This window comes from Corylus avellana, chromosome 5 (genome assembly GCF_965113065.1).
Source record: "Corylus avellana chromosome 5, dhCorAvel1.hap1.2, whole genome shotgun sequence".
NCBI classification, from domain to species: domain Eukaryota; kingdom Viridiplantae; phylum Streptophyta; class Magnoliopsida; order Fagales; family Betulaceae; genus Corylus; species Corylus avellana.
The window spans coordinates 20,013,141-20,041,010 of record NC_142494.1 but is presented as its reverse complement, the minus strand read 5'-3'; the positions used below and the strand labels follow the sequence as shown (position 1 = coordinate 20,041,010).

Here is a 27,870-nt window from a genome sequence, read left to right as displayed (position 1 = left end):
ATTTTTTTGGGAAATTGAAAAACCATTGATCCATTAATTAGTTAATTAGTTGGATATAAATTTTATAAGTAATTTTTGTTCAAAAGAAATGTTATATATATTTGAATATATAGAGGATCCATATATGGTAAGGCAAAACCCTCTTGTGGAGAGGCTCAATTCTCATGGTCTACTCTTACCATCTCAGAAGCTTTCCTTTCTGATGTCCCAAATTCGAAAGAAAAAACTAGCCGTTAGAAAATCTCTCCAAGCTAGCTCATTGTTTACAATACAAATACTGTCTTTCTGGATCGTATTTAGACAAAATAAGTCACCAAAATCTCCATTAGATTTTCTTCTGGGAGAGCAAAATATTGAGAAAATCTTTCTGTAATATTTCGGTTAGATTCTTTGTAAGATTTGAAGCATGATCTCTGGCCGTTGTGCAGCTTGCAAGTATTTGAGAAGAAGATGCCCTTCAGATTGCATTTTCTCTCTCTATTTCCCTCCCAATGATCCTCAAAGATTTGCTTGCGTTCACAGAATCTATGGTGCTAGCAATGTCGCAAAGATGCTCCAGGTGCGTAATATTTTTCTTAATTACTACATTTAATTAATTAAATATACTTTTATGAACTCATTACACTAAATTCCATGTGTATTATCGGTTATATATAAAATATATATTCATGGAGGGATTAAGAAGTTTTGTTATTATTAGCTTTTGCTCAATTGATGTACATGTGTCATTTTATACTGCCCCTTCTTGATTCTTGTTATGAAAATTAAAAAATATATATATTTGTTTTTCGTGATTCTTAAAGTGTGAAACCATAAACCCAAATGAAGTTTTTTTTTTTTTTTTTTTTTTTTTTTAATTAATTATTATTTAATATGGGGAGGGAAAAAAAAAGAAAAAGAAAGAGAGAAATGACAAAAGGATAAAACACAAATGAATGGGCAACTTAAATAACAGCCCCTAACCAACCATAAGACGGTGTTGGTCAGTATACAAAAACAAAATTGCACTTATTCCCGATCAGTGTGGAGTGAGCGTTTTGCACGGATCTGAGCTTTACTCAACAGAAATTGATATATGAAGTACCTTGCCTTAGAAAGTTCCTCAGACATACATTAACTGAAATGATTTATTATATATGTTTGGATCTCATACACCTTCATGTGTTTGACATTTTTCTTTAATTAAATGCAGCAAATCCCTCCACCTCTCCGAGCTGAAGCAGCGGAAACTCTGTATTTTGAGGCACGATGTCGTATTGAAGACCCTGTTTATGGCTGCGTTGGTGTAATCTCTCAATTATATGAACAACTACAGAGTGCAGAAAGCGAGCTAGCTAAAACCCAAGCTGAGATTGCCGTCCTCAATTGTAATCCGCAAGAAGCCCCAATTGAAGCCAATTCCAACTTCAACACTTTATTGGCCCCCTTCCACTCAAATTTCTTGGTTTAATTAGATTTTTTTTTTTTTTCAAAGGCCAATTTAGCACGATTCAAATAAAGGATTTCTCTTTTCCCTCGGCAAATAATTTATTCTATGCATATCAACTACAAAAGTATTCTAAGCATGCATGCAATGTACGAAAATTGATGCAAGATGAAATGAAGAACGATTTTTATTTGTTATCAAGTAAATACTTAACTTATAAGTGGGCTGATGTGGCATTGTCAACTGGTCCTTAGATTTTTATTTATTTTTTAATAAAGGTTGATTCAACGGTTTATGAACATTATCACATCAATCAAATTATATGAGAGTGAGATGTAAGTCGAGTATGTAACATTATTCTATTATATATTAGAGGAGGGCAAACTCTTAAATGTATAATCCTATATACCGGAGCAACAATGTATGGAAGTAGTGAAAATTGGGACCGACCAATCCAAGCATTCTAATATGCATTTATTTATGGATAACTTACTACAAAGGAAATTATGACACACGAAAAGGAAAAATATAGAAATTATTTTATTGTACATTTTGGATTTGCAAATTTATCTTTAGATTTGTGGGATTTATATGTGGATTTTACAAATCCAATAATAAATTTGCAAGAGAAATGGATCGGGAATGTACAACCAAATGATGCCTAACATCCCTCCCCAAGAAAAATACATCAATAGTGAAATAGAAGCCTTAAGATTAATTTAGGATGGGTTTCCCATATATCAAAATATTATTATTCTTGGGTTTTTTTTTTTTTTTTCCCCATACATTTTCCTCGTAAACTTCTAGACAAAATATAAAATTTTCAATCAATAATTTACAATATATTATAGTGTAAATAGCTTCATTTTTTTTAAAATAGATAAATAATATTTAATATTTTCAAATCATATATTTTTGTTAAATTATCATGGAGGTGAATTGACGAAGTCAAGGTTTGATCCCAGGACCTTTGGCTTTGATACCATGTTAAATCACCAGTTATCCCAAAAGAAATTGATAGAAAGAGGTAAATTTAATCACTTAATCATTACTTTAACAATTTTTTACGATTTAATTTAAAATTGAAATCACACTTTAAACCAAAACCAAGTGTAAATAGCTTCTATTAACAATCGAAATACCTTTTAAAAAGTTATACAAAAGAGAGATTAAATTTAATGAACCAAAAAATTCCAACAGAATTTTAGTTGAAGGCCGTATTCACGAAAGTAACTTTCAAAAAATCAATGCATAACATGAAATTGGCAAATTACAAGGGTGCGCATGCAAACGGATAAGGGGAAATTTTCCGCAAGGATAAAACTGACTCAACTGTTTTTACCAAAATAATATTACATAAAAGCACTACTAGCAGCAAGCCACGTGTCCCAGTAAAACCCTCTGAACCCCACGTGCTGTTTTGTCTCTTTGTGCCACCATGTTGCAGAAAATATCTTTCTTTAAGTAAGGTTAAATTTATTTTATCCCCTAAAGTTTTACCGATTTTCTAATTTGAACACTATATGTTTTTTTAGTGTTATTTTAGTGTTCTCCCAACTGTGATGTGACTTTTAAAATCATCGTTAAATATAAAATTATTATTATTAACTTTTAATTAATTTGTGACTTTAAAAATTATATCACAATTAAGAAAACACTAAAAAAATACTAAAGGAATACATGACATTCCCCCTACTAAAATAGCATTAGCGTTCGGACTAGAGTCAACTTTTCTGGGATGGGTCTCCTTTTACAAATTATTGAAAATACAGGGTCTTATTTACAATATTGGAACGTTGTTTGTCCTTTATATAATTTGCCCCACGAGCTCTGCGTTTCGGTCAAATCTGAAAAATATCGAAAACTCTTTGCTTAGGGTTTTGAAGAACACATCTCAAATTCTTTTCACTCCTTTTCAATCGCTGCCTTCGAAAGGTAAAGAACTTAATTTCCAATTTTGTTTTTTCTTTGTTTTCATGTCTCATTGTTCCGTTTGGTTCCTGAGAAGGTTAGTGAAAAGGGAGGAAAATTTGGGATCTGGTACTTCGTTGCTTCGTGGAGTGGCGTTTGTAAAGGCTTTGAGTTTCCCTTCCTTTTCCTACAGTTTCTTGGCAACCAAACGGTCGTGTATGTGCTGATCCAGGGGTGTGGGTTACTTTATGGTAGATCTTGATTGTTCCCTGACTTGATCTGTTTTATGAGTTAATTTATTTTAACTCTAATTTCATTGATGAGTTAGGTTGTTTTAACTCTAATTTCTTTGTATTTTTTTTTTTTTAATGATTGGAATCTGAAAATTTTGGTGGATAGTGGATACTTTCCTTTGGGGGTTTAGTTTGAATATGCTTTATGGTTATAAATTTTGTGGAATGTTTAGCTGATGGTACTAGCAGATATTTGAGCTGGTTGTTTCCTTTTTGGGTGTTTGTTGGATATTGGTTTTGTTATTGGTGTAGTGGTTAATGGGTTTTCTTGTGTCTGCTTTATTTTGAGATTTTTGTTGAATATTGGTTTCATGGTTGATGGGTTTTTTGTATAAGATTCGTCTGGAAGTGGTTATTGGATATTGGTGGTATTATTTCTGCATTGGTTTGGGTTTTCTGAAAGGATGTTTGAAAGTGGTTGTTGGATATTTTTAAGCTTTTGTCAAAACTGTGTTTTGACCATTTTTGGAGTAAAAAAGTCAAAAAAAGTATTTTTGAAATTTTGAACCAAACATGCAAGCTTTTTGTTTAGCACAGCAATTTAGGTACTAAAAGTATTTTTTCCCAAACAGGGTCTTAAATCTCTTTGGAAATGCCTTGTGATCTTCTTTCATTTTCGGGTTATTAATAGATGCCTGGTTTTATTATCATGAAGCCAGGAAGGGCACATTTTGTCTCTTTGGTGATCAAAACATTGTTTTTCATTGCCTAAGTTAATTTTCCTTGAAAATAATTCCTGGAAAGAAACCATGGCTTTTTTTGCAAACATTTTCGAAAACACTTCTCTTTTCAAATCCGTGCAGGCATTTTTTCTCAAAACCCTTTTAATTAACTTTTCAAACCACAAAGCTCAAATCTCTTTTTTAAAAAACAAAAACGTAAAACGAATTTCAAAAACAAAAGACACTATTTAGAAAGCTTTTCACACTTTTTTTTTTTTTGAATATTTTGAGATATAGGTTTTTGAATGTCAGGTGTAGGGGCTGATTTATTATTTATAAAAATATTAAAAAATAAAAAAATACAGGGTGGGGAGGCCCTATTGCCACCTAAACCCAGTGTGGTCATCTCTGACCAAGACAGGGGTTGGCTATGGAGCCACCGTAACCAGATAGGGCGTTCGGCCATTTAGACCTTATAGGGGTGGCTTTGCGGCCAACCCCTCTCCTCTACTGATGGTGGCTGCATGACCATTTTTTTTAGAAAGTTTTTTTAGTAAGTAACAAGTCAACTCCACACTTGATTTTGTTTTCTCAAAATAATCGTGCTTGATATTTGTTTCTTTCAAAATACAAAACATTTTTCAATCTTAAAACACTCTCAAATGTGGACCCCACCAAGGACACTCATCAACTTTACATCACATAAAAAAAAAAAAAACAATCAAACCAAAACATGAAAAACACTTTTCAAAACCATTAACAAACGTACATTGTATTCACACCCTAGACACAAACTAATTTTGGTGTATGAGCCTTATTCAATCTGAATGTTTTTTGTTACTCGTTGACTGCCGGTAGTGACTCCTAATGTGTTGAGTTGAATATTTTGGTTTATTTTGGGGAAACATATACAAATTTTGGGTTGTTTCATATTGATGGATGGATTTATGGGTTTTCTCTGAAGCTTGACTTGTAAAAAATTTGGTCAATTTGAAAAGAAAATATAATTATCCTGGTTCTAGTTTCATTTTTAATTTTCATTTTCAGAAAAGAGACAATTTCCACTCTCAAGTTTCGATCTGATGTAGTTTCAAATGGCATCCTGTTATCAGCATATTATATATAAAAAGAAACCTACAGTTGTTTTTTTTAATTCGGAAGACCTTTTTATTCCCTGGGTTATTATGATGTGGTGATGCGTACTTTCGGTTAGCTGCACTAATTGCAGTTGCATGACCAAGTTTACTTTTTAATTGAGTCAAGATATATAAAACTGTGATGGTGCTTTCTTATAGTGTCGCAGGAAAAATGAGGCCCATCTTCTGTGGAAATTTTGAGTATGATGCACGACCATCTGATCTGGAACGGCTTTTCGGTCGATATGGGAAGGTTGAGAGAGTGGATATGAAATCTGGTAAGATCTCTCGCCCATCTTGTGTTGGTTTTTAATGAAATTATTTTTATTTCCAATTAATCTATGTTGTTTCTTTGTTCTAATTCCTTTCTTCTGCTAATCATCATGACTTTGGTATTTGAGCCTTGGACTCTAAGCTCTTTAAAGTGCCAGAATTATTAGTTTTCGAATGTGCATTTGGCTTTTTGAATAATCTATTAGTAAATGTTTAGCAGTTCGGCATTGAACTTCAAGAGTATTCTCTGAGAAAGCATTTGAGTTAGCAAGTTTCATGCATGAGTGATAATTGACTGCATAAAATGAAATCACCCGGTGAACACTGTCTGGCATTTGATCTGATTTGACTTGGTTCCATTATGGAAGAGAGAGGAAATGTGGTGCAAAATGGGAAAGCATGGAGGATGAAATGGTGCTGATAAAAGTAAATTTAGGAGAGTTAAGGAGCTGGTAATTGCTATAATTGTATGTCCTGGGGCACTACCCAAGTTGATTCACAGTAAGGTAATCGCTTGAGCTTCTTGCAATTATAGGCTTTGACTTGTTTGAAAATAAATTGCTTGTTATCTGTTTTGAGGTTCTATTAATGGACACCGAGCGACAAAAATGAAAAAAAAAAAAACTTTTGTATACTTGTAATCTGTTCCGGTATGTGATGCGTAAAAGGAAAAAAACAACTAAACAGCCATATATAAGTTGCCTGCACTCTTCTCAATAAGGCATGGGCTCCTCCATCTGCAAGGCAGCTCAGAAGGAGCAAACCCATCAATGAAGGTGGCTGCTTCCTATTGCTCTCGTAGCTCGGCAGTATGACTGTAACATCAGTCAGAATACGTGATTCAGCGACTACTTGCTTCCTTTGTTGAGTTGTAGTGTGGGGGTTCAGGATATCTTTAAGAAAAACATGTTTTTTTTTTTGAGGCATCAACCCCCATATTCAAAATTTTCTTTGGCGCAGGATTATCTTGGCATGTCCCCATTCTTCCTGGCTAATGGATGGGCTCTTCAGAATTCTGTTCTCTGCCTGTGACGAGCTTCCTCTTCCTTTTTTTTTTAAGAAGAGTCACACTGATCCTCAATGGACTACCATCCCACGTTTCCCTCAGTCACAATTGCCTTTCATCCCTCATGACTTTTGCCCAGCCTTCAATATCAGACTTGTTTCACGGTTGAAACATTGCCGACCTCACAGCAGAGGCAGCAGAATAGATCGAGAAGGCACTCTTTTCATTGACCTACCATGAGACATCCACTTTTGGAATGTTGTTCATTGATACCACTTAATTCATCACACAAGGTCTGTTACTAATTTTGCTGGTCACTTAGTTTATAGAATTCACGGAGGTTACCAACATCTTTATTTTAGGTTGGATTTTCAGGGGATTTTTATATTGCTAAAGGAAGAAATGACGGCATGTTGAAGAATCCTTTAACGGGAGGATTCTACCTTGATATATTTGTCAAAAGATATTTTAATTTATGATTCTTGTTATTTTGGTTTATGTGTTTTAGGATTCGCTTTTATTTACATGGAAGACGAGCGAGATGCTGAGGATGCCATTCGGCGACTTGATCGAACAGAATTTGGTCGGAAGGGCCGCCGGCTTCGTGTTGAATGGACAAAAGTATATATCTATGTATTTGTTGATCAAATTTTCTTAATGTATTCTGTTAATTTGTTTTGGTATAGCTTAGCTTATGCACTTTTTATCTGTGTTGCAGCATGAACGTGGCATTAGAAGGCCTAAAAGTTCTTCCAGAAATTCTTCAGCTAATACGAAACCTTCAAAGACCTTGTTTGTTATCAATTTTGATACACATCATACTAGGACAAGGGACTTGGAGAGGCACTTTGAGCAATATGGGAAGATAGTGAGTGTCAGGATTAGAAGGAACTTTGCTTTCGTGCAGTATGAATCCCAGGATGATGCTACTAGAGCATTGGATGCGACAAACATGAGGTATAACTTCGTATTTTGTGAAGTAAGTAGTATTCAAAGCAGTGCCTTCAGTGGGAGGCCCTTGGGCATCTCTTAGGGTGGCTTGAAATGTGTTAGGTCCAGGTTTGGTATTAAACATGTTATAAAATGCATTGATAAATGTTTTTTACCGTTTATGCTTCTGATGATGATGTTCTTTATTTTGATAAGTAATGGTAAACTGTTAATGTTTGATGTTCTGATTGTGATATATGCAGCAAGTTGTTGGATCGAGTTATTTCAGTGGAGTATGCAGTTCGGGATGATGATGATGAAAGGAGAAATGGATATAGCCCTGATAATAGAGGTCGTGATAGGTCAATGGAGAGAAGCCGTGATAGAAGGCGATCCGCAAGCCCCTATCGAAGAGAGAGGGGTAGCCCTGATTATGGCCGCGGTTCTAGTCCTTATAGGAGAGAGAGAGGCAGCCCTGATTATGGCCGTGGGGCCAGTCGAAGTCCCCCTCGTAGGGAGAGGGCTAGCCCTGATTATGGTCGTCCTCGTAGTCGTAGTCCTTATCGAAGAGAGAGGGTTGGCGCTGACCATCGCGATGGTTCTAGCCATAGTCCTTACCAAACAGAGAGGGTGAGTGCTGACGTTGGGCATGGTCCCAGTCATAGTCCTTACAAAAGAGAGAGGGCAAGCCCCGACAATGCTCATGGCCCCAGCCGCAGTCCTTATGGAAGAGAGAGGGCAAGCCCTGACAGTGGTCGTGACCCTAGCCGCAGTCCTTATGGGAGAGAGAGGGCCAGTCCTGAAAATGGTCGTGGCCCCAACCGGGGTCCTTATGGAAGAGAGAAGGGTAGTCCCGACAATGATCGTGAACTTAGCCCCATACCTGAACCCAGGGAGGACAGCCCCAATTTTGGTGGTGGTCCAGAAACCCCGGTGCATGAGAGATATCGCAGGTTTGCAGCATTGTGATTAATTTGTGTTTCTTTATTCTGTTAATAAATATTGGCATTTATATATATTTTTTTACTTATCCATATATCTTTTGATAATGCAGTCGATCTCCCCCGGCGGAGGAATGATCTTGATCCCCTAATATTCAGAGAAGAACTCCAGTTGGTTGTACTGATTTGTGTTAATGGCATAACTCATTTAAAATTTGTTTCAAAACCCTTTTCAGTGACAACTACTACGGCGTTAGGCAGTAGTTGTGTCGTACTGATGGTGCTCCTGCTCCTGAACTTGTTGTGCAGGACCTAGTCCTTGCTACTCTCTAGATTTGGTTTCTGTTCAAAATTTGATGGATTTTACTGTTGGTTTGAACAAGAATTCTGTATGCATAACCTCCCATCCATCTTGGCCTTGATTCTGCTTTCTGTTGCTGTTTTCTACTCTGCAGTAGAATAATATTTGGCCCTCGCCAACAGAGACTGGTGGTTGTGTGGTGTGTACACTTAATTTGTTGGTCTCATAAATGGTAGATAACTTGTGCAGCCAACAACACCCACTATAGGCTTTAGTGTTATAGGAGTAATCGGGGGATTAAATATCATGGGTATATCTTGGATTTGTCTTGTCTATATTTCCAAGAGAGGGTTTTCATTTGATTCTGTGCTTGCAACCATCATCAGGGCTCAGGAGTTTGGGTTCTGACGACGATAATGAGTGAACAGGATTTGACAAACTATGGGGTCGTGTCCCTAAATTCTGTGGTGTCAAAATATGCCCTAATAGAGGAGAAGGCTGTGAATCAATTTTTCCTTTCTTTCTTTAGATTTGAAGTCATTCAACAGCTTAAATCGGCTCGCATTCAAGTTAATGGATTTTATTTCAATTATATGTTTCTTACCTCCACAGATTTTGCTATTCACGCTGTGGTCATAATGTAAACTGGTTTTGTTTAGAAATTCTGGCTGTGGGCATAAGCTGATAGACACAGATCAGTTTTGATTGTTATCTTTTGGGAAAAGTATAAATTTTTCTCTCAAATTAACATTCAATTTGCATTGTACTTGAACCAAATAAATTGGAATGTTGATGAAATAAAGAAGTAAAAAGAAATTGGAATGTTGATGAAATAAAGAAGTAAAAAGAAATTGGTGACGGACTTTTATTTTTTCGGGTTTAAATACAAAATTAGTCATTGTGCTTTTGGTGTCTATTAAATTAGTCAATTGTTTTCAAAAGTGACAAAATTAGTCTTATTGCTTTCTAACAATGCAAAATCAATCATTACGTCTACTTTTGTTAACGAACTATTTTTTCTTGAGCAATTCATGGTTATAAGTGAAGAATGGCAATGCACAGGCAACCATTATGGGATAACCATGAAAGAAAACTCTTGATTTGATGGGATAAGTGCGATTTTTTTGTTTTTGGTAATGTGCCAGGGTTAAAGTTGAGACAGATGGAGAACTGATTTGACAGTATTCGATGATTGACAGACAATGATTATGTGGAGATGATATATGTAACGCAATATGATTGGACAAATTAGGTTTCTTTTTAACACGTGTCAAATGGCCCACCATCGGAAGTAGACAAAATGATTGATTTTAAACTGTCATAAAGCACAAGGACTAGTTTTATAACTTTTGAAAACCTAAAGACCGATTTCATACACACCACTTTTGTTTTATTTTTTATTTTTCAAAAATTTTGAGATGTTTTTGTGTTATTGAAATTTTTTAAAGGTGTTTAAATCTATTTTTCAAAAATTTTGAGATGTTTTTGTGTTATTGAAATTTTTTAAAGGTGTTTAAATCTTTTTGCGAGACAATGTTTAATTAGAAAAACATTGCAAATTAAGTGTTAATTTTCTTTTAGGCAGAGATAGAGATGATGAATTGTACGGCCTAGTATTATTACAAGAACGTTTTTCATAAAAGGCCTCCTTTGCTCATCACCCCTTGTAGGGAAATCTGTTTCTTCCCAAAGCAACTCTAATTGGGCCGGACTCAGTAAACTCAAGCATCAATCTTTTCCATGGGCCGGCCTAAGCCCATCTAAACAACATCTAAAGCAGTAGTAGACCAGGCCCAAGAAGACATCATCATATATAATATAATGAATTCCTTCCACCTAAAATTAAATCTTCCTGCGTAGATTTAGGCGACGTTGAATGAATTAGCTTTACTAACCATAAACAGCGGCTTTTTGAATGAATTGAATCAATCACCTTCATTCAATAAATCCGGCATTAGTTGTTGGGTCAGAATGTGCTTACTTTTTATTACTCCTTTGACTGTATCGTGTAAAAAGGAGACATTAAGGGGCATCGTCACATCGCAATTATCTCGTCAAACGGAGACTACGTTAGTTTAGCGATGGAGAACAAGTTGGAACACAAATTTTCTACTTAATTAGAGCTACACATCGTTGACTCATTGGGTTATCATTTTCATAGAATTTTACTTCAATTCACTTTTGTCTTTGCTTGTCCACTCAACCGTTTACTTCATGTCCGGCCTCTGGATCTTTTTTTTTGTCTGTTTCTTTTCACACGTATGATCTATAATCTATGATGGGGGAGGGGACGATTAATTTGAGCCAAACTATTTGTATATATGGTATCAACAAATTTAAGTTTGAAGAAAACTTTGTAATCATCTTCTTTGAATAGGCCAGCTTCTTATAACGTTATGATCATGTGACATGGTAAGGATCGATCTACAAATCTCTTTGAAAGGCAAAACAAGCAATTATTTATTTATTTATTTTTTTTATAAATGTTACATGTATTTGTTTATTTATTCTTTAATGTGGGCACTTAGAAATAATACATGTAGTATTTCTCATACGTACGTACTTCTCTCTTGGGATTAAGAGAGTTCAAACCATCAAATCATCTATTTGTTTACTTTGTAGCTAGTGGATCCAAATCAGTTCAATGGACGGCGTCATTGCAACTGATCCCCCATCACATATTAGCAAAGAATAATAATGCCTTCAATGGCAAAACAATCATCATAGGAGCCACAGACAAGTCAACAATATCATGAGCTCAAAATCTCTGCAATTAATTCCTTATGTACATTTTGTTCGTGAAGGAACGCATTACCCTTGGCTAGATACTCAAAATATTTCAATATTGACTATTAGAAGGGGTGGCAATTTGTGTTTGTGTCGAATTTTGGTCTTGTCAAGACTTAGGTATAAGACTATATAGATCATCCCTAATTTAACCAATTTAATTAAATAGGTTAAATTCATCAACTCTAACCCTCTAATTTTGTATTAGGTTCATGTCGGATTCTCGGGTCATGTAAAAAAATTGCCAGTCATATGTCAGGTTCAGGTCGTGTCGAGGCATGGATATATGACTATATAGGTCAACCCTGACCCAACCAATTTAATTGAACAGGTCCGACAAAATCCAACCATATCTCTTTAATTTCGTGTTAGATTCATATCGTGTTCTTGGGTCGTATCAAAAAGTTGAAGTTGGCCCTTCACAATGTCAATGGACATGCTATTAAAGATGACTTGATTCGGTTTAATTTAAATTCAAATCCATGAAAAAGTATGTACAAAACAAACAACTTGATTCAATTTGTACTAATTAAATGTAAAATTCGTATGTGCTCATCATGCATATATATATAGATATATGCAAATTAATAAGCAATAGTTCTACCTTGCATTATCATACGAGGGAGGTGACTCTAAAAGAACCTATAGGGTAAATGGTCAATGGTGTACGCAGAAAAGGTGTTGATAAATAGTACAAGAGATGCGACGCTAAACTTTTCCTTCTTATATATGGACTATATCTATGACTTATATATATATATTTGAATAAAGGAAATTAGATCATCATAATATTAATATTATTGCTCGAAGATAAACTTCTCTCCACCACCACCGAAAAACAACGCGTCATGCTTATCTTGTAGATATTCATTTCAAAAGAAACTTATCTTTATTCCACGTAAAGATTGTAGAGGATGAATCTTTGGTGTGAAAAGAACTCTTTGTTATAATCCATAAACCATATCCCATAAAAAAATAAAAAAATAAAAAATCACTTAAATCACTTTATATGAAGTAAATAAACGTGAAAATAACTTTATTGATGACAGAATCCAATCGTTGTTGCAGTAAAATTAGGTATGATGTCACTGCATATTTAATCAAAGATCACAATTACACAAATCATCTCAAGACCACAAAAAATAATAATAATAATAAATAAATAAAGTATTACAGAAATTTTTTTTTTTTTTTGTTTTTTTTCCTCTCTGAGCATTTGCAGAAGCCAAGTTGGTCACCTGTGCTCACGGCCTAAAATTTGCCGACAGTTCAAAAGGAGCCAACCCAGTGGGTCCCAGTTATTGCACTTACTTTTTCGGACAACATTTTTCAAAGTGAATGAAAAATTAAGTTCCCATTCTCCATCAAAGAGCGTGACATTTAGGTTTATCTCCGACGAACAGGAAATGCTTGGGAGGATGTAGTCCACAGCCCTCGGACACGAGTGGGGGATGATAGAAAAACACAAGCTCTTTTCTTTTGGCGCAAATCACGATATGGATAACGTGCTTCCCACCTCACGTATCCCGATAAAGGATGCCACGGTAAAGGAGACAGGGACAGTGGCCCAACTCTCTCCCAATATTGCAAAATTACCGTCAGATGATGGTGTCTCTCGTCAACCAGTTCTTCTGATACCGTCGTCGTCACTTTTTCAGATATCAATTTTTGCGTCATCTCAGGCTCAGCCTTAGCTGCCAACTTTAACAGGGGCTTTAGCTTTTGGCCAAAAAAGATTACGTTTTATTAATTTATTTGTAGCACGTTCATATCTCCCGCGAAAAGGCCATACTCTTTTGCTTTTATTTATTTATTTAAATTTTATTATTTTTATTTTTATTTAGAAATAGAGAGAAAAATGGTTTTATGAACTTTGATGTCCGGATATGATTGCATGTCAAAAACCATAATTTTTTGACCATGTTCGATCGGACACGTTAATATCATGTCCAAACATGCATTTTTTTTAGTTTTAAAACTTGAAATTCTTGCCTTTTCTCCTATATCAATTGACAGTGTCTCATGCTCATAGGACTTAACATCCACCTTATCATCATAGGTGGTAGATATTAACTTTAATTGTTAACTTTATCATTTAATATCAATATTTGTTAATATGGGTAGTGAATAATTTACTTAGATTGTGATTAGTTATCTTTAGTTATGTGCAGGAGCCAACCCACGTTATAAGGTGGGGGGACCCTAGCAACCCGTAGCAATTTTTAAAATCTTCTAATTACATCAATATTAAATGAAGTCCCATCGTATTCTTGTATTTGGCAACCCCAAAGTGTCATCTTGGCCACCCCAAAGTTTTTATCTAGTGGACCTTTAGAATAAAACAAGATGTCCCACATGACAGCAATCTCACCGTGCGTGTGGACTTCTTTTACCAAGTTGTCAAACACATAGTTTTAATATTCTTAATTTTATTACCTTTTCAAACCATATGGACAAGAAATTCATGCAGACCTCATTTATTTCTTCATTATTGGCCATCACCATTTCCGACTCAATAGCATCACTACTTTTTGGAAAAGTTATTCTATTTTGTAAATTATTATAGGATTGTAATATATCTTGGTAATGTAGTAGTTAAAATTAGTCATTAGATTTGTACTTAAAAAAAAAAAGGTTAATTTTCATTATTACGTTATTTTAATTGTATGACAATTAAATAACATTATTCATTTGTTTTTAAATAACATTATGACAATTAATTGTATAATAGTTTACTAAATAACATTATTCATTTGTTTTTAAAGCACATGATTTTTATTTTAAAAATTGAATAATGCTATTTAGTAAAATCCTATACAACTGTCATACAACTATGATAACTTTAACAGTGAAAATCTGCCATTGATTTTTTATTTTTTATTTTTTACAAACATCCAAAAACAAATTTTTATTGTTATATCATCTCAATTATATAACAAATCTACTATATAGCATTTCTCTTTAAAATCCATATAGAAATTGTATTATGTTAATCCTATTAAAAAACAAAATGCGATTTTTTATGCACCCCCACCTCCCTGTCAACCCGTTTTCCACCCTCAACATGATGAGGCCCACTTATCAAACTCACAAGCCATGACGAGGCTTTAGGTGTTTATCCTTCCCTTCTTCACAAAAAATTTCTTGTCTTTAGTTTTGGCAACCCCAAACAAAATTTTCTAGTTTTGCCCTGGTTATGTAGGTAATTTTCTTTAGTAAAAGTAGGTTATGTAGGAAATTTTCTTTAGTAAAAGCAGTAACCATAATAGGAAGAGCAGAGAATAAAATGTTTGTATTGTGTTTGTATTATGGTATTCCTCCAGCCCTAAGTGGAGATTTGTATTGTGGTTACTCCCACCCCAAATGGAGATTATCAATTTATCTTTATTAACTTTGACTAGGACCTAACATCATTGAGTACCCAATTTAGTCACTTGATTATTTTCGTACTTGTGAAATCTTATATCACCTTGTAAATAAAGTTTTAGTAACTCTTACTAAAATACTCAATTCCTGGATCAAGAATGTAGTGCCCCAGGTAATTATTAGGTTGTGATTAGCTTAGTCGGGTTAGAAAGGTTTCTCGGATTATTAGAAGTTGTTGGGGGGAGTTTTTAGGGTTTTTCGGTTCTGATTGAACGTTTGACAGGAAGACCACCTAACATTCAGCCCAAAACCAAGAAACCGCTGGGTAAAACAATACAACGAACGTTCAACAGGGGATCACACTGAACATTCATTGACCAATGTTGACTCATTGGGTAATGACCAAACGTACACTTGTAACTTTGAAACATTGTGCACACGGCATACCGAATGTTCGACCGTGGACCACCGAACGTTCGTTGCTTTGCTGGACTATCAGAACAGTGCCTCAGTTTTTCTAAACTTGTAAATACCCCCTCTCACACTCTTCTAAGTTTCATTCTGCCCTCTGAGCCCTAAAGAAACTCTACTTGAGTGTTTGGTGAGTTGCAAGTAAAGAATGAAGGCTTTCTTGGAGGCTCTTGCTCTAGAGAGGTAACTTCTTTGATTAATCATGTGTTTTACTTAGTTGTTACTCTGGTTAAGAATTCTTTCCATAGCTTAGTTGTAGTTTTGAGCTTATGTAGTCATTTTACGTTTTAATCTCGATTTAAGCATGATTTAACGTTTCGATATTTATTTACATGTTTTATTGGGCATGAAGATGTTACTTTGGGCTAGAAGTATGTTAGGATCAATTTTGTAGCATTAGAATTTGTTTAGAAATGATTAGAAGACTGTTTGATTCGAGATAAGTTTTCTGCTCAGCAAGAGAACGTTCGCACCTTCTGGCCGAAAGCTTGGGCCTTGAGCCTGAACGTTCGCCCAGTTTGATAGAACATTTGCTGGCCAAGCAGAATCTCTGTTTTTGGAGTCTTAGGACTAGGGCTTATTGTAGCTCGGACGTAGAACTAATGTTGCGCATTTTCACAGATTTGGAGAGTGTGGAACCCCTAGAGGAATATTTGGAGGAACAATACGACCCGAGTGAGTACAAACTCACATTGATACTTGTCGTTATTTTCTCAACATTACACAATTATTTTGTGTACCAAACATGCATCTTTACAATTCTCATGAAATATATTTTGATATAGTATGAACTTTATTTTATGAAAATATGTGTTACTTAAACAAGATAATGAACATGATGAGAGTTGTAAGAGCATGCATGCAAAAGACTGATAACACTAATTGCATCGTATAACATGGTATTCCAGTACGTACGGGGTAATCGCCATGGGCTTACTATGCATGTTAACTCTATGGTCAAAAGTGTGGGTGTGTTATATAGGCCTTAGATCCAATGGTTGTTTCGTGATCAGCGCAACCATGTTTGATTGGCAAGTCACTATAGGGTTTCGTCATCGGTGCAACCATGTTTGATTGAAAAGTCACTATAGGACATACGTCATTAGTAGTATGGATCACCTGAGTTCGGACTTGGTCGGATTGTTAGTGTTATGAAAGGTAGAGTACAATGGTCATGACACCAGCATTGTATTACAGGTCCATCGGGACAGTGCCTACCCTGCTAAGAAGTGGTAATATCTCGTGTTGACCATATAGTTTGAATTAGGGGAAACTTCACTAAGGCCCCCTGAACTTCCGGCCGATTTTGCAGACCCCCCCTGAACTTCAAAAACTCTCATTTTGGACCCTCAAACTTCCATTTTCTCTCAAATAAGGCCCTTCCGTCTACCTGAAGCGTTAAAACCAAACGGAATGGACATCACGTGACTTTCACGTGATTTTTTTGCCTCAGCTTACCCCTTTTTCCCTCACACGCACTCAACGAAAGTCCTAAAATACCCTCACTTGAAATGGGCGAACATTTAACCTTATTGCTTCGTAATGGACGTCAGAAAGTCGCGAAACACTTCTAGAAGGTACTGAAGGTACTGCCCGTGCGAACCATCGTCATCATCGCCGACGAACCATTGTAGCTGAAGTTTGGACGTCGATTTGCAGCGTGTTAGTTAGAAATCCCATATAAATCAGTCCGAATCGACTATCATCAAGTAAGTTTCGTTATCCCTAAAATTTAGATTTAGGGTTTGTATTCGAATTTTTTTTAAATTTGTGGTTGATCAATAATTTGGGTTGGATTGTTTGTGGGTGATTTTGCATGTAATGCCTCTGGATGCGATTTTGAGTAGTATTTATTTTTTTAGGGTTTTTGAGTAGTATTTATTTCAAGTGGGTCATATTCTTGTCATTTTTTAGATTCGCTGTTTTCTGACAAGGCGTTAAAAGTTGTCATCATATGTGTGATCAGCTTGTCGTTAGTTCCACGTATTCTCAAGTTGTTGTTTTTCTGATTTTGTTTTTCTGATCTAAGTGTGGTCCCCTAGGTTGGAGTTGTGTTGGACACGTGATTTGAACGAGATGATTTTATTACATTGAATAAAGTAGTCAAGTGGTCCCTTTCACTACCACTTGTTTGGTTGCTAACCTTAAAAGGCACAAATGTGCTTATACATTGGCAGATAAATGCACTTTTTGTTGAAGTTGTTGTTTACAATACAATATTAGTGCTTGAACTTATACCAAACGGGACCACAACACATAGTGTGTAGCATAATGTACTATGCTCTTCGGGTTTTTAATATTTTTTTATAACTGTTTAGGGTATTACTACTTTGTGTAGGGGTTTTTTTTTCTTTCCCTTTGTAGTACTTAAACTTTAGTGGCGTATTTAAAGTTGTGTTTAGGGATTTTTTTTAATCAATGTCATGTGTCTGTTTGGTGGCTGCTTTGAGCACAGGGGTAAGATGGATAATATTGTTAGGGTTAGGGGCAAATTTTTTAAAGAGTTGTGTATGGTTTTTATTTAAAATAAGATTAAATGTATTCTTTCATTGGGTCCAGTTATTGGCCAGCAGTTGTGATTGTTGTTGTTTATTTAATTTGCTAAAATTGTTGAAAGTGGGTTGCTTTGTAATAATGATTGATGAAAGTTAATAGTACTTAAACTTTAGTGGCTTGTTTAAAGTTGTGTTTAGGGATTTTTTTAATCAATGTCATGTGTCTGTTTGGTGGCTGCTTTGAGCACAGGGGTAAGATGGATAATATTGTTAGGGTTAGGGGCAAATTTTCTAAAGAGTTGTGTATGTTTTTTATTTAAAATAAGATTAAATGTATTCTTTCATTGGGTCTAGTTATTGGCCAGCAGTTGTGATTGTTGTTGTTTTTTAATTTGCTGAAATTGTTGAAAGTTATCATTGTCTTGTGGTTTGTCAGATTATGGTAAATGTCCGATCCTTGGTATTTTTATAACTTTCAGAGAATGTATAAATTTTTTGTGTTGGGATTGTGTATGGTATTATATTAAACTTTTGAATGTAATGAATGTGGCAGGTTACATCATGGGTACTCATTGTATGACGTTTGAAGTCCATCATGGGGGTTGTTTTAACAGGCAATATAGGATTAATTATGTAGGGGGCAATGTTAGTAATTACCCAGAGCCGTATGATGGGAACAAATTGAAATTTTCTGATATAGAAGACATATGTAGGACATGTGGGTATAGGTCTGGGGACCTTGTTTATTACAGTGTACCAGGTTTGCCATTAGACCAAGGGCTAAGACTTCTGTCATCTGATTACAATGTAACTGAAATGGTGGCAAAACATATAGATCATTCTCTTGTAGTATTGTATATAGTAACTTATGGTGTAGCAGATGATGTAGTTGATGTAGATGAAGAAGAAGATTCAGAGTCTGAGAGGGAATTTGTGTTTAGGAAGGATGCATTCTGGGATTCAGTTCTTAGTGATGATACAGATTGTCTTGATTCCGATGAGGATACCACTCATCGTACTGAGGCCATTCCTGAGGGGGTTGGACATGCTGAAGAGGTTGTTGAGGAGGATGATGTGGAAGGGGGTGTTGATGATGTTTCTGGGGAGGGTGATGCTGTGGAGGGAAATGCTGGGGAGGGTGATGTTGGTGAGGGTGGGGAAGAGAGAGAAGGGAGTGATAGTAGTGGAGACAGGTATGATAGTGATAAGCTAGAATCACCACATGGTAGTGGTGATGAAAGAGTAGTGCACTTATCCCGTAAGGATGTAACCAAAAGAATCCCTTTTGATTATAGTGATATGAATAATCCGACATTGGTTGTAGGGAATACATTTCATAGTGCAGTGGAATTTAGGAAAGCCGTGAGACAATACAATATTAGTAGGGGGAAGGATTTGAAATTCAAGAGAAATGAAAAAAAGAGGATTGTGATTGTCTGCAAAGATCCAAGGTGCAACTATAGGGTGTATGGGAGGCAGTTGAAGAATGAGATGACATTCCTTTTAGTGTCCATAAGGCCCAAACACACTTGCACTAGGAAGTACCAAAATCATATGCTCACTTCAACTTGGATTGCTGAGTGGTGCATGGACTCTTTTAGGGAGCAGCCAAACATACTCATAGATGTTTTGCAGAAAAAGGTGAAAGCAAAATGGAATGTGGATGTGCATGTCAGTTCTTTGTATAGGGCAAGGAAAAGAGCAAGGGAAATTATTTTTGGTAAACTGGATGAGCAGTATTGTCGGTTGTGGGATTATTGCTCCATGGTTAGGAGCACTAATGTGGGCAGTTGTTTGATATTGATGGTCGAAAGACCAATGCCTCAGGTGCCATGCAGATTTCAAAGGCTGTATTTTTCATTCGCAGCCATGAAGAATGGTTTTGTGGAAGGGTGTAGGCCTATAGTAGGTCTTGATGCATGTTTTTTAAAGGGTACGTATAAGGGGCAGATGATGGCTGTTGTGGGTAGGGATGCCAACAACAACATGTACCCTATCGCAATTGCTGTTGTAGAGGCTGAGACAAAAGACAGCTGGACATGGTTTCTAGAGGCGCTTGTTACAGATCTTGGCCCTATTCGACATGGATGGACTTTTATTTCGGATCGACAGAAGGTAAAATAATAGTTATTTCAATTATTCATATAATTTAAATGTTTAGTGTAATGCAACTAATTATGTTTTCAACTATTGTGCAGGGCCTCGTTCCAAGCCTAGAACAAGTATGTCCGCAGTCCGAGTATCGTACATGTGTTAGACACTTGTACGCAAATTTCAGGAACTCAGGTCATAGGGGTGTGCTACTGAAGGATCTTCTTTGGCAAGCTGCGGCATCTTACACAAAGCAAGAATTCTACAGAGTAATGGATGACATAAAGAAGATGAGTAAGGATGCACATGCCTACCTGGAGAAGATTGATCCCAACACTTGGTGTAGGGGATGGTTCAATACAACTTGTAAGTCTGGCCTTTTACACAACAACACTTGTGAGAGCTTCAATTCATGGATTAAAAAATACCGTGACCAGATAATCTTGAGTATGTTGGAAGGTATTAGATGTAAGTTGATGAGAAGGTATGTGAGGAAGAAAGAATTAATCAGTTCAATGGAGGAGGCTTTAGGGCCATAGATTAGGAAGAAGTTAGAAAAAGAAGAGGATGGAGCTTCTAATTGTTAATGTACATACGCCGGTGAGGGTATGTTTGAAGTTGAGTGCATGGGGAACAAATTTGTTGTACATGTGGATGGTAGAACCTGTGGATGTAGGAAATGTGATATAACTGGTATCCCATGTTCTCATGGCATTTCTGCCATTTTACACTAAGGTGGAGACCCAGCTGAATATTTGAGTGATTACTATGGCAAGGAGAAGTACTACAAGTCATATGACTACACTGTCTTCCCTGTGCCAAGTGAAGATCAGTGGCCAATAAGCAACCAACCAAAAATTGAGCCACCGAAGATGAGGGCAGCTCCTGGCAGACCTAAAAAAATTAGACAAAGGGGTGCGGATGAACCAAGAAATGCTTATTCAATTAGGAGGGGGGGCCACAAGAATCAATGTGGGTATTGCATGAAGCTTGGTCACAACAAGAGGTCATGTGTAGCCAGGCAAAGACAAGAGGAACGAAGGTCACGTGTCAGAGAGTACTATAGAGATAATGCATCAACTGACTGGAACTTGGACATGGTAATGGTTTATTCATTGAGAATATTTAATTTTTAGTGTTTACTGCATAATGTTTAATTTACTAAATTGATTTGTGTATTTTGTTTGTTGATTGTTTGTGTTTGTAGTTGGATGGATCTTCAACTGCCACTTCATCTACTGGCAGGAAAAAGAGGAAAGTGAACACACCATCAAGTTCAGGCAGGGCAGGGAGATCACAATCTGGTGGATGTTTAACATCCATAAGTCAAACACCTACACATCCTGAATCCCAGCCTTCATTCAGACCAGCCTCATCACTTCATGTCTCATATACTGCATCCCAGCCTACAGCACTGCCTGCATTTAGGCCAGCCTCACCGAATGCACCACTGCATGTCTCACAGCCGGAATTTAGGCCATGTGAAGTGATTGCATTACAGCAACAGTCAGAGCCTGTGGGAGTAGCAACTTCTGTCAGCCAGCATGTAAGAGCTGCACCTTCTGCCACCCAGCCAGTCAGAAAAGCAACACCTTATGCATACAAACCGAGTGTGAGTAATTCTTCATATTGTTTATATAAATTAAACCCTTAAACAAAAATTAGAGGCCTGATTCTATGTGATTAATTGCAGGCATCTACCATATTTGGGAATAGGAAAAAAAGAACACTAGGGTTGGCCACAAGGACAAGGACAGGTGGCAGATTGAGGGAACTTGTTAGTAGTGGAAGAGAACCTACAAAGCAAAAGATTGTGGTTGACTTGACTGGTAACCCTTCTGGGCCACGCCCAATTCCAGGTGGTGGACCAGTATGCGCTTGGTGGCCTCCTAAAGCAGGTGGTATTACATTTCGTACTGCCCCACCTGATTTTGACATACAAAAGGCAAAAGGGACAGCTCTTGACCATCCACCAGGATTTCAGGAACATGTTAGAAGAATGGATAGGGGGAAAGATAAGTCCACCAAAACAGTGAAGGATAAAGGAAAGCAGAAGATGCAGTAACCATCACATTACCAAAATCGTTTGCTGAAATTGTTTCTCAGTTTGAACTGTTTTATTGGTAACTACTTGTTGTGTGTTGGGGTATTTTCTAAACATTGTAATGTATTTAGGGTTGATGGCCATGTATTTTTTGAATACAGTTTATGCAAGCTGAAGCTTGGTGTTGTGTTTAGGTACATGTATGTGTAAATTTAGGTGTAAATTTTGTAGTGCTTGAATTGTCATGAATTGTAAGTTACTTTTGATTGGCCATGTATGTTTTGAATACATTTGGTGTAAATTTAGGTGTAAATGTTGAAGTGCTTGCATTGATGTGAATTGTAAGTTACTTGTGATGGCCATGTATGTGTTCAACACATTTGGAACAAATTTGGGTGTTTGATTGTTAGTGATTGAATTGTCATGAATTGTAAGTTACTTTTGATTGGCCATGTATGTTTTGAATACATTTGGTGTAAATTTAGGTGTAAATGTTGAAGTGCTTGCATTGATTTGAATTGTAAGTTACTTGTGATGGCCATATATGTGTTCAACACAGACCAAATTTGGGTGTTTGATTGTTAGTGATTGAATTGTCATGAATTGTAAGTTACTTTTGATTGGCCATGTATGTTTTGAATACATTTGGTGTAAATTTAGGTGTAAATGTTGAAGTGCTTGCATTGATGTGAATTGTAAGTTACTTATGATGGCCATGTATGTGTTCAACACATTTGGACCAAATTTTGGTGTTTGATTGCTAGTGATTGCATTGACATGAATTGTAGGTTAATTTTGATGCCATGTATGGGTATTACGACATTTGGACCAAATTTTGGATTAGAAGTAAATAAGTAGTCTTTAAGTAGTTGTGATTAAATATATGTACTGCTTGAATTGATTTTGGTGTAAATTTGGTTTTAAGGGTATGTGTAAATTTTGGTGTAAATTTGGTTGTGCTTGACAACATGTGGATGAAAATATTGAGCCAATGTTTTATTTGTTTGATATTAAGGTAACACAACAGCAAGCAATAACATCAATTGGGGTCAATACCATGAATTAAGAGGACAAATCCATTTCTTCACTAGAGTCAATTGTGCCATCAAAATCCACCAATTTCAATACAATTACTACGAAATTTGCCAACAAAATCCATCCACTGCATGACTAGACTCAGTCGTGCCAACAAAAACCATACAAACCATAGCAAATATTACAACCTAACTAATACTAGCGAATACATTACCAAAATCGTCAGTTCATACAAGTCTTATAGAAATAAACAAAACAAAATGTCTATCTCAGCTGCTTAACATCAGCCTTGTTGCAAGTCCATTAGAAAAACGGAAACACATCAGTACAGCAACAAGACACCAAAAAGATGCAAGTGCAACTCGAAACTTCAGCTGCATCCAACGATACTCAGTCTCAACCCTTTGAAGTTTAACTTCAAAATTTGCAGCATCAACTTCAATTTTGGACTTGTATTCAGCAAGCTCAAGCTTGCATTTGAAGATTTCCATTGCCCTTTCGGACTTCAACTCATTCTGCCACTCCATCAACATCGACATCACTCGATCACCACACACACAAATTTCAGGTTCAACCCATTTAAAATAATTGCAACCACGGTTTTGTTCATTCTGCATAATCACATAAATTAGGGTCACAAAAACAATGGTCACAAATATTAGGGTTTACCCAATTAATACAGAATTTGGGCATAACGGGGATGAGCTTCAATTCATGTGAAAAATAAATTCTAAAACACATCTTACCAAATAATTAACACAAGCATAAAACCTTTTGCCATAATTTTTACTTGTTGATGCAGTTTTGATAACTGTTTTGCTCCCACATTTGCAAATTGGATAGCTCGATCCTGAATCGCATGCCTCACCCTCGGAGTGCTCCATATTTCACTCCAGTGATTTTTTTCTACAGCTTGGGTAGTGGGTCTTCGTGCTCCTCGTTCTCGGTGGTTTCTTGCACGGCTTCGGTAGTGGGTCTTCGACCTTTCTCGTTCTCCGTGGTTTATTGCACAGCTTGGGTAGAGGGTCTTCGATCTCTCTCCTTCTCGGTGGTTTCTTGCACAACTTGGGCGGTGGGTCTTCGAGCTCTCTCCTTTTCGGTGGTTTCCTCGACAGCTTCGATAGTGTTTAGGCCTTATATGTTGGTTACTTTGTGACTGAGGGTGAGTGAGTGTGAGGGTGGGTGAGTGATTGTGACTGTGAGTGTCAATGCGTGTGAGGGCAAAAGGGGTAAGCTGAGGCAAAAAAATCACGTGAAAGTCACGTGATGTCCATTCCGTTTGGTTTTAACGCTTCAGGTAGACGGAAGGGCCTTATTTGAGAGAAAATGGAAGTTTGAGGGTCCAAAATGAGAGTTTTTGAAGTTCAGGGGGGGTCTGCAAAATCGGCCGGAAGTTCAGGGGGCCTTAGTGAAGTTTCCCCTTTGAATTATCACTTGATTCTCATAGTTACAACATATATTAGATCTATATTGCATCCATGAATAACTATCATATCACAATGCTGCATATGATTTATTAGCAACTGAGTTAAACATTTGAATTAATGGTAGGTGATGAGTGTCAAATATTGCATATTTGAACCCCTTAATTTGCATTTGCTAAGCCTTTAACTTTATTATTTTATGATGTGTTGGTTAGTTTTGGCGTTTTAGTGTTTTATAGGTTACTAAGGGAAAACTGCGCCTTTAAAGGAAAAATTCATTAATTCTGGGGCTTAAGACACTTCAGGAAGCATTGACAGCAAATTTGGATCGAGCGATGATTCGCACCCGACAACTCCAACTAAAAAGTTCATATCTAGAGTTGTAGAGCTTGGATTGAAGCGATCTTGGTGTCATTGGAAAGATAATACAAAGATTTACAAAGTCATGTTTCACTCAAAGATCTTCAAAGTCATGTTTCACATGAGTGCGATCGAGCAAACTCGTGCACATCGAAATTGGAAAGTGCATGCTGGAGTGCGATCGATCGCACCGGGAGTGCGATCAAGTGCACTCAGCCGACCTGGCAGTGCCGAAACCCTAAAATTAGCTTATAAATATCATTATTTTCTATTGTAAACGTACGGAGACACGTCGAGGGCACCGTACTTTGTAAAAATTCGTGTTTTCTGGGTTTTTAGAGCTTTAAACTCCAATTCTTTTGTAAGTACTTTATTTGAATGAAGAATTTTAGTTTTCTTAAGATTTCTTTTGTCATGAGAGGCTAAATCTTCAACTAAGGTTGAAGATGAAGCCTCACCATTGATTTGTTTGCGTATTTTCATGATTTGTTCGTACAATTCCATCGTTTAATGTATTATATGTTCGTTTCAATTCAATTGTGTGACAAAATTGTGATTGATTGTTGTTTATAAATCGTGAAAACATTGGATATTCATTGTGTTTCATCCAACGGATACATTTCATCTTTTGGTTTACTTTGGATATCCATTATCTTTTGTGCAAAGCATGGATACATTGGATCTTTTGAACTAAACCAGATATGTTTTGTTTTTCGTAATATAGATGGATTCATTGAATGTTTCAATAGGATTTTATAAAATCAATAGAACATGCTTAGGGTTTAATTTCTTGGCGGATGTATGAATGAAACATGAGAATGTGAGCTTCGATTTGGTAAGGTAGATTCTGAATACCTTACTGTCGTTTATCATTTGTTCTATTTCAGTTTTTTTATTTATTTAATTTATCGTTTTGCATGACAAACTTTTGAATTAGGTTAGAATAGAATTAGTTTAGATAGAAATTAATTTTTGCAACGCAATTCCCTGTGGATCGACCTAGCACTTGCATAATCTGTACTACACATAACTCGTGCACTTGCACGTAATTATAATTTGCACATCAAGTTTTTGGCGCCGTTGCCGGGGATTTATTTGTTTGTGAAAATTGATTTTTGTTTAATTTGATTTTTATTTTCTACTAGTTATTTTCTTTTTACAATTTGTTTCTTTTTCTTTCTATTAAAAAAGAGAAAAAAATAATAATAATTTTGCTGTTCTTTTTTTTTTTTTTTTTTGCAATTTCGACGAGAACTAGTCCCTGCTAGTGCAATCGAGCACACCTCACCTACGCTCGAGTGCACTCGAGCCTATCACAGCAAGGAGTCGCGTGCCTGCGCTTGTTAAGTACCAAAATATTCATATTTTAACCCTTAACTTATATTTGTTAATTCCTTAGTTTTGTTAGTTTATGCCATTTTAATTCTTTGATGTTCTTTCTATGTTTTTGCAGGCTTTTGGAAGAAAATGAAGCAATTTTGGAAGTATCGGGCTTAAAGAGCAATTTTGGAAAAAGCTGGAGGCTCTGGTAGTGCGATCGATCGCAGTGGAGCTGCGATCGAGCCCACTACAAGCAAGGACTAGACGCAAGGCGTGCGATCGTGCGCACAAGAAGCAGCCTCGATCACATTTACGATCGAGCGCCCAGCACAGAGGATCGATCCCAGTCCTGCGATCGATCACACACGGGATGCAATTGAGCGCACCCGTGCGTGAGGAGCAAGCCAGCTGAAGCCTTTTTATGGAAAGTGCTTCTTTTAGGGTTTTGATGCCTTGTGCGAACTAGGGCTCAAACCTTATGTTTTAGGGTTTCTAGAGTATTCCTAAGGCCTATAAATAGACCCTTAAACCATTAGAATAGACACACAATTTCCAAGGAGAAGAATTGAAGCTCTTCAAGTTCAAGTTTTGGGTTTATTCTTTTCCTTTCTATTTTATTTTATGAAGATGTTTAACATCAAACTCATGTGTAACTAAATTTCTTAGTAGGGCTAGATTGAAGCCCTAATTATGTTTATTTAATATTTCAATATTGGCGCCTTTGTGATGATCATGTTGTGATATTTAACTTGATTAATTCCTCTTTCATGAATTCCTCATATTTGTTTGTCTGATTAACATATACATGTGGTATGAACTAGTTAATTAAATCAATTTGAATGACCGAGTCCTGGGTTTAATAAGAGTGACAAAATAAATCCACACCGGGTTCTTGGGTTAATCAACATGGAAAACTGGGAGTATACACCCATGCCTTAGGTTCTATGTGTTTGCCGATTTTCATAGATTAATGCTTCTTAAAGAACAACTTAGTATACACCCATGCTAAATCCTTTAAGAAAGAAAAGAGTTAGAGTATACACACATGCCTAACTTATTACTTAGGGAAATCTATAGCTTAAGGAGTATACACTCATGCCCTTAGGTTGACAAACATTAGGTATGCATAACATGATCAAAGCATTGACATATTGTTATATTATATAAGCATGATTAGTGGTGAATATCAAAGCCCTACTTTTTTATTATTATCAACTCAAAATCAATCTTTGTTTTGTTTTACTTATGAAATTTATTTTAAGCAAAATTTAGCAATCCTTGTGAGAATGATCTCGTACTTGCACCATATACTACAATATTGTTCTTGTGCACTTGCGAGTAAAACGCACAATTATTTGTCTATTAATTTAGGTAGATATTTGCATAACAAATTTTTCGCGCCGTTGCCGGGGATTGTTTGATTTTGTTTGGAATTATTTTCCTTAGTTTATTTATGTTTTAATTTTTTCTGTTTTTCTAAGTTTTTCCGCAGTTACTGTTCTACACTAATTATAAATCTGATTTTTTTTTTCTTTTATTTCATGCGGGGTCAGGTGAGTCTGTATCTTTATAACACTTTTTTTTTTTTGAAATTTGTT

General features: G+C 36.2%; 2 protein-coding genes and 1 pseudogene across 4 annotated transcripts; all 3 read left to right on the top strand.

The window, feature by feature from the left end:
* The first annotated feature begins 406 nt into the window (after positions 1–406).
* LOC132181975 (LOB domain-containing protein 23-like) lies at positions 407–1,450 on the top strand. Its single transcript, XM_059595188.1, has 2 exons — positions 407–559; positions 1,193–1,450. The coding sequence occupies exons 1-2, from the start codon at positions 407–409 to the stop codon at positions 1,448–1,450; spliced, it is 411 nt and encodes a 136-aa protein (XP_059451171.1).
* Positions 1,451–3,259: 1,809 nt separating this feature from the next.
* RS41 (RNA-binding (RRM/RBD/RNP motifs) family protein) lies at positions 3,260–8,998 on the top strand. 3 transcript variants are annotated; one of them, XM_059593408.2, is made up of 6 exons: positions 3,260–3,361; positions 5,596–5,706; positions 7,216–7,328; positions 7,426–7,664; positions 7,901–8,590; positions 8,692–8,998. In XM_059593408.2, the coding sequence occupies exons 2-6, from the start codon at positions 5,601–5,603 to the stop codon at positions 8,714–8,716; spliced, it is 1,173 nt and encodes a 390-aa protein (XP_059449391.1). In that variant the 5' UTR covers positions 3,260–3,361; positions 5,596–5,600; the 3' UTR covers positions 8,717–8,998. The 3 variants fall into 3 exon arrangements, with proteins under 3 accessions (XP_059449391.1, XP_059449390.1, XP_059449392.1); XM_059593407.2 differs by having other exon boundaries at positions 3,276–3,361; positions 5,588–5,706; XM_059593409.2 differs by lacking the exon at positions 3,260–3,361 and adding an exon at positions 6,662–7,000 and having other exon boundaries at positions 5,617–5,706.
* Positions 8,999–19,801: 10,803 nt separating this feature from the next.
* On the top strand, positions 19,802–22,154 carry LOC148585896 (uncharacterized; annotated as a pseudogene).
* Positions 22,155–27,870: the final 5,716 nt, after the last annotated feature.

Coding starts and splice junctions, on each gene's coding strand:
- LOC132181975 (XM_059595188.1), top strand. CDS start 407: ATGATCTCTGGCCGTTGTGCAGCTTGCAAGTATTTGAGAAGAAGATGC. Junction 560..1,192: donor ATGTCGCAAAGATGCTCCAG/GTGCGTAATATT, acceptor AATTAAATGCAG/CAAATCCCTCCACCTCTCCG.
- RS41 (XM_059593408.2), top strand. CDS start 5,601: ATGAGGCCCATCTTCTGTGGAAATTTTGAGTATGATGCACGACCATCT. Junction 7,665..7,900: donor TTGGATGCGACAAACATGAG/GTATAACTTCGT, acceptor TGATATATGCAG/CAAGTTGTTGGATCGAGTTA. Junction 8,591..8,691: donor GTGCATGAGAGATATCGCAG/GTTTGCAGCATT, acceptor TTGATAATGCAG/TCGATCTCCCCCGGCGGAGG.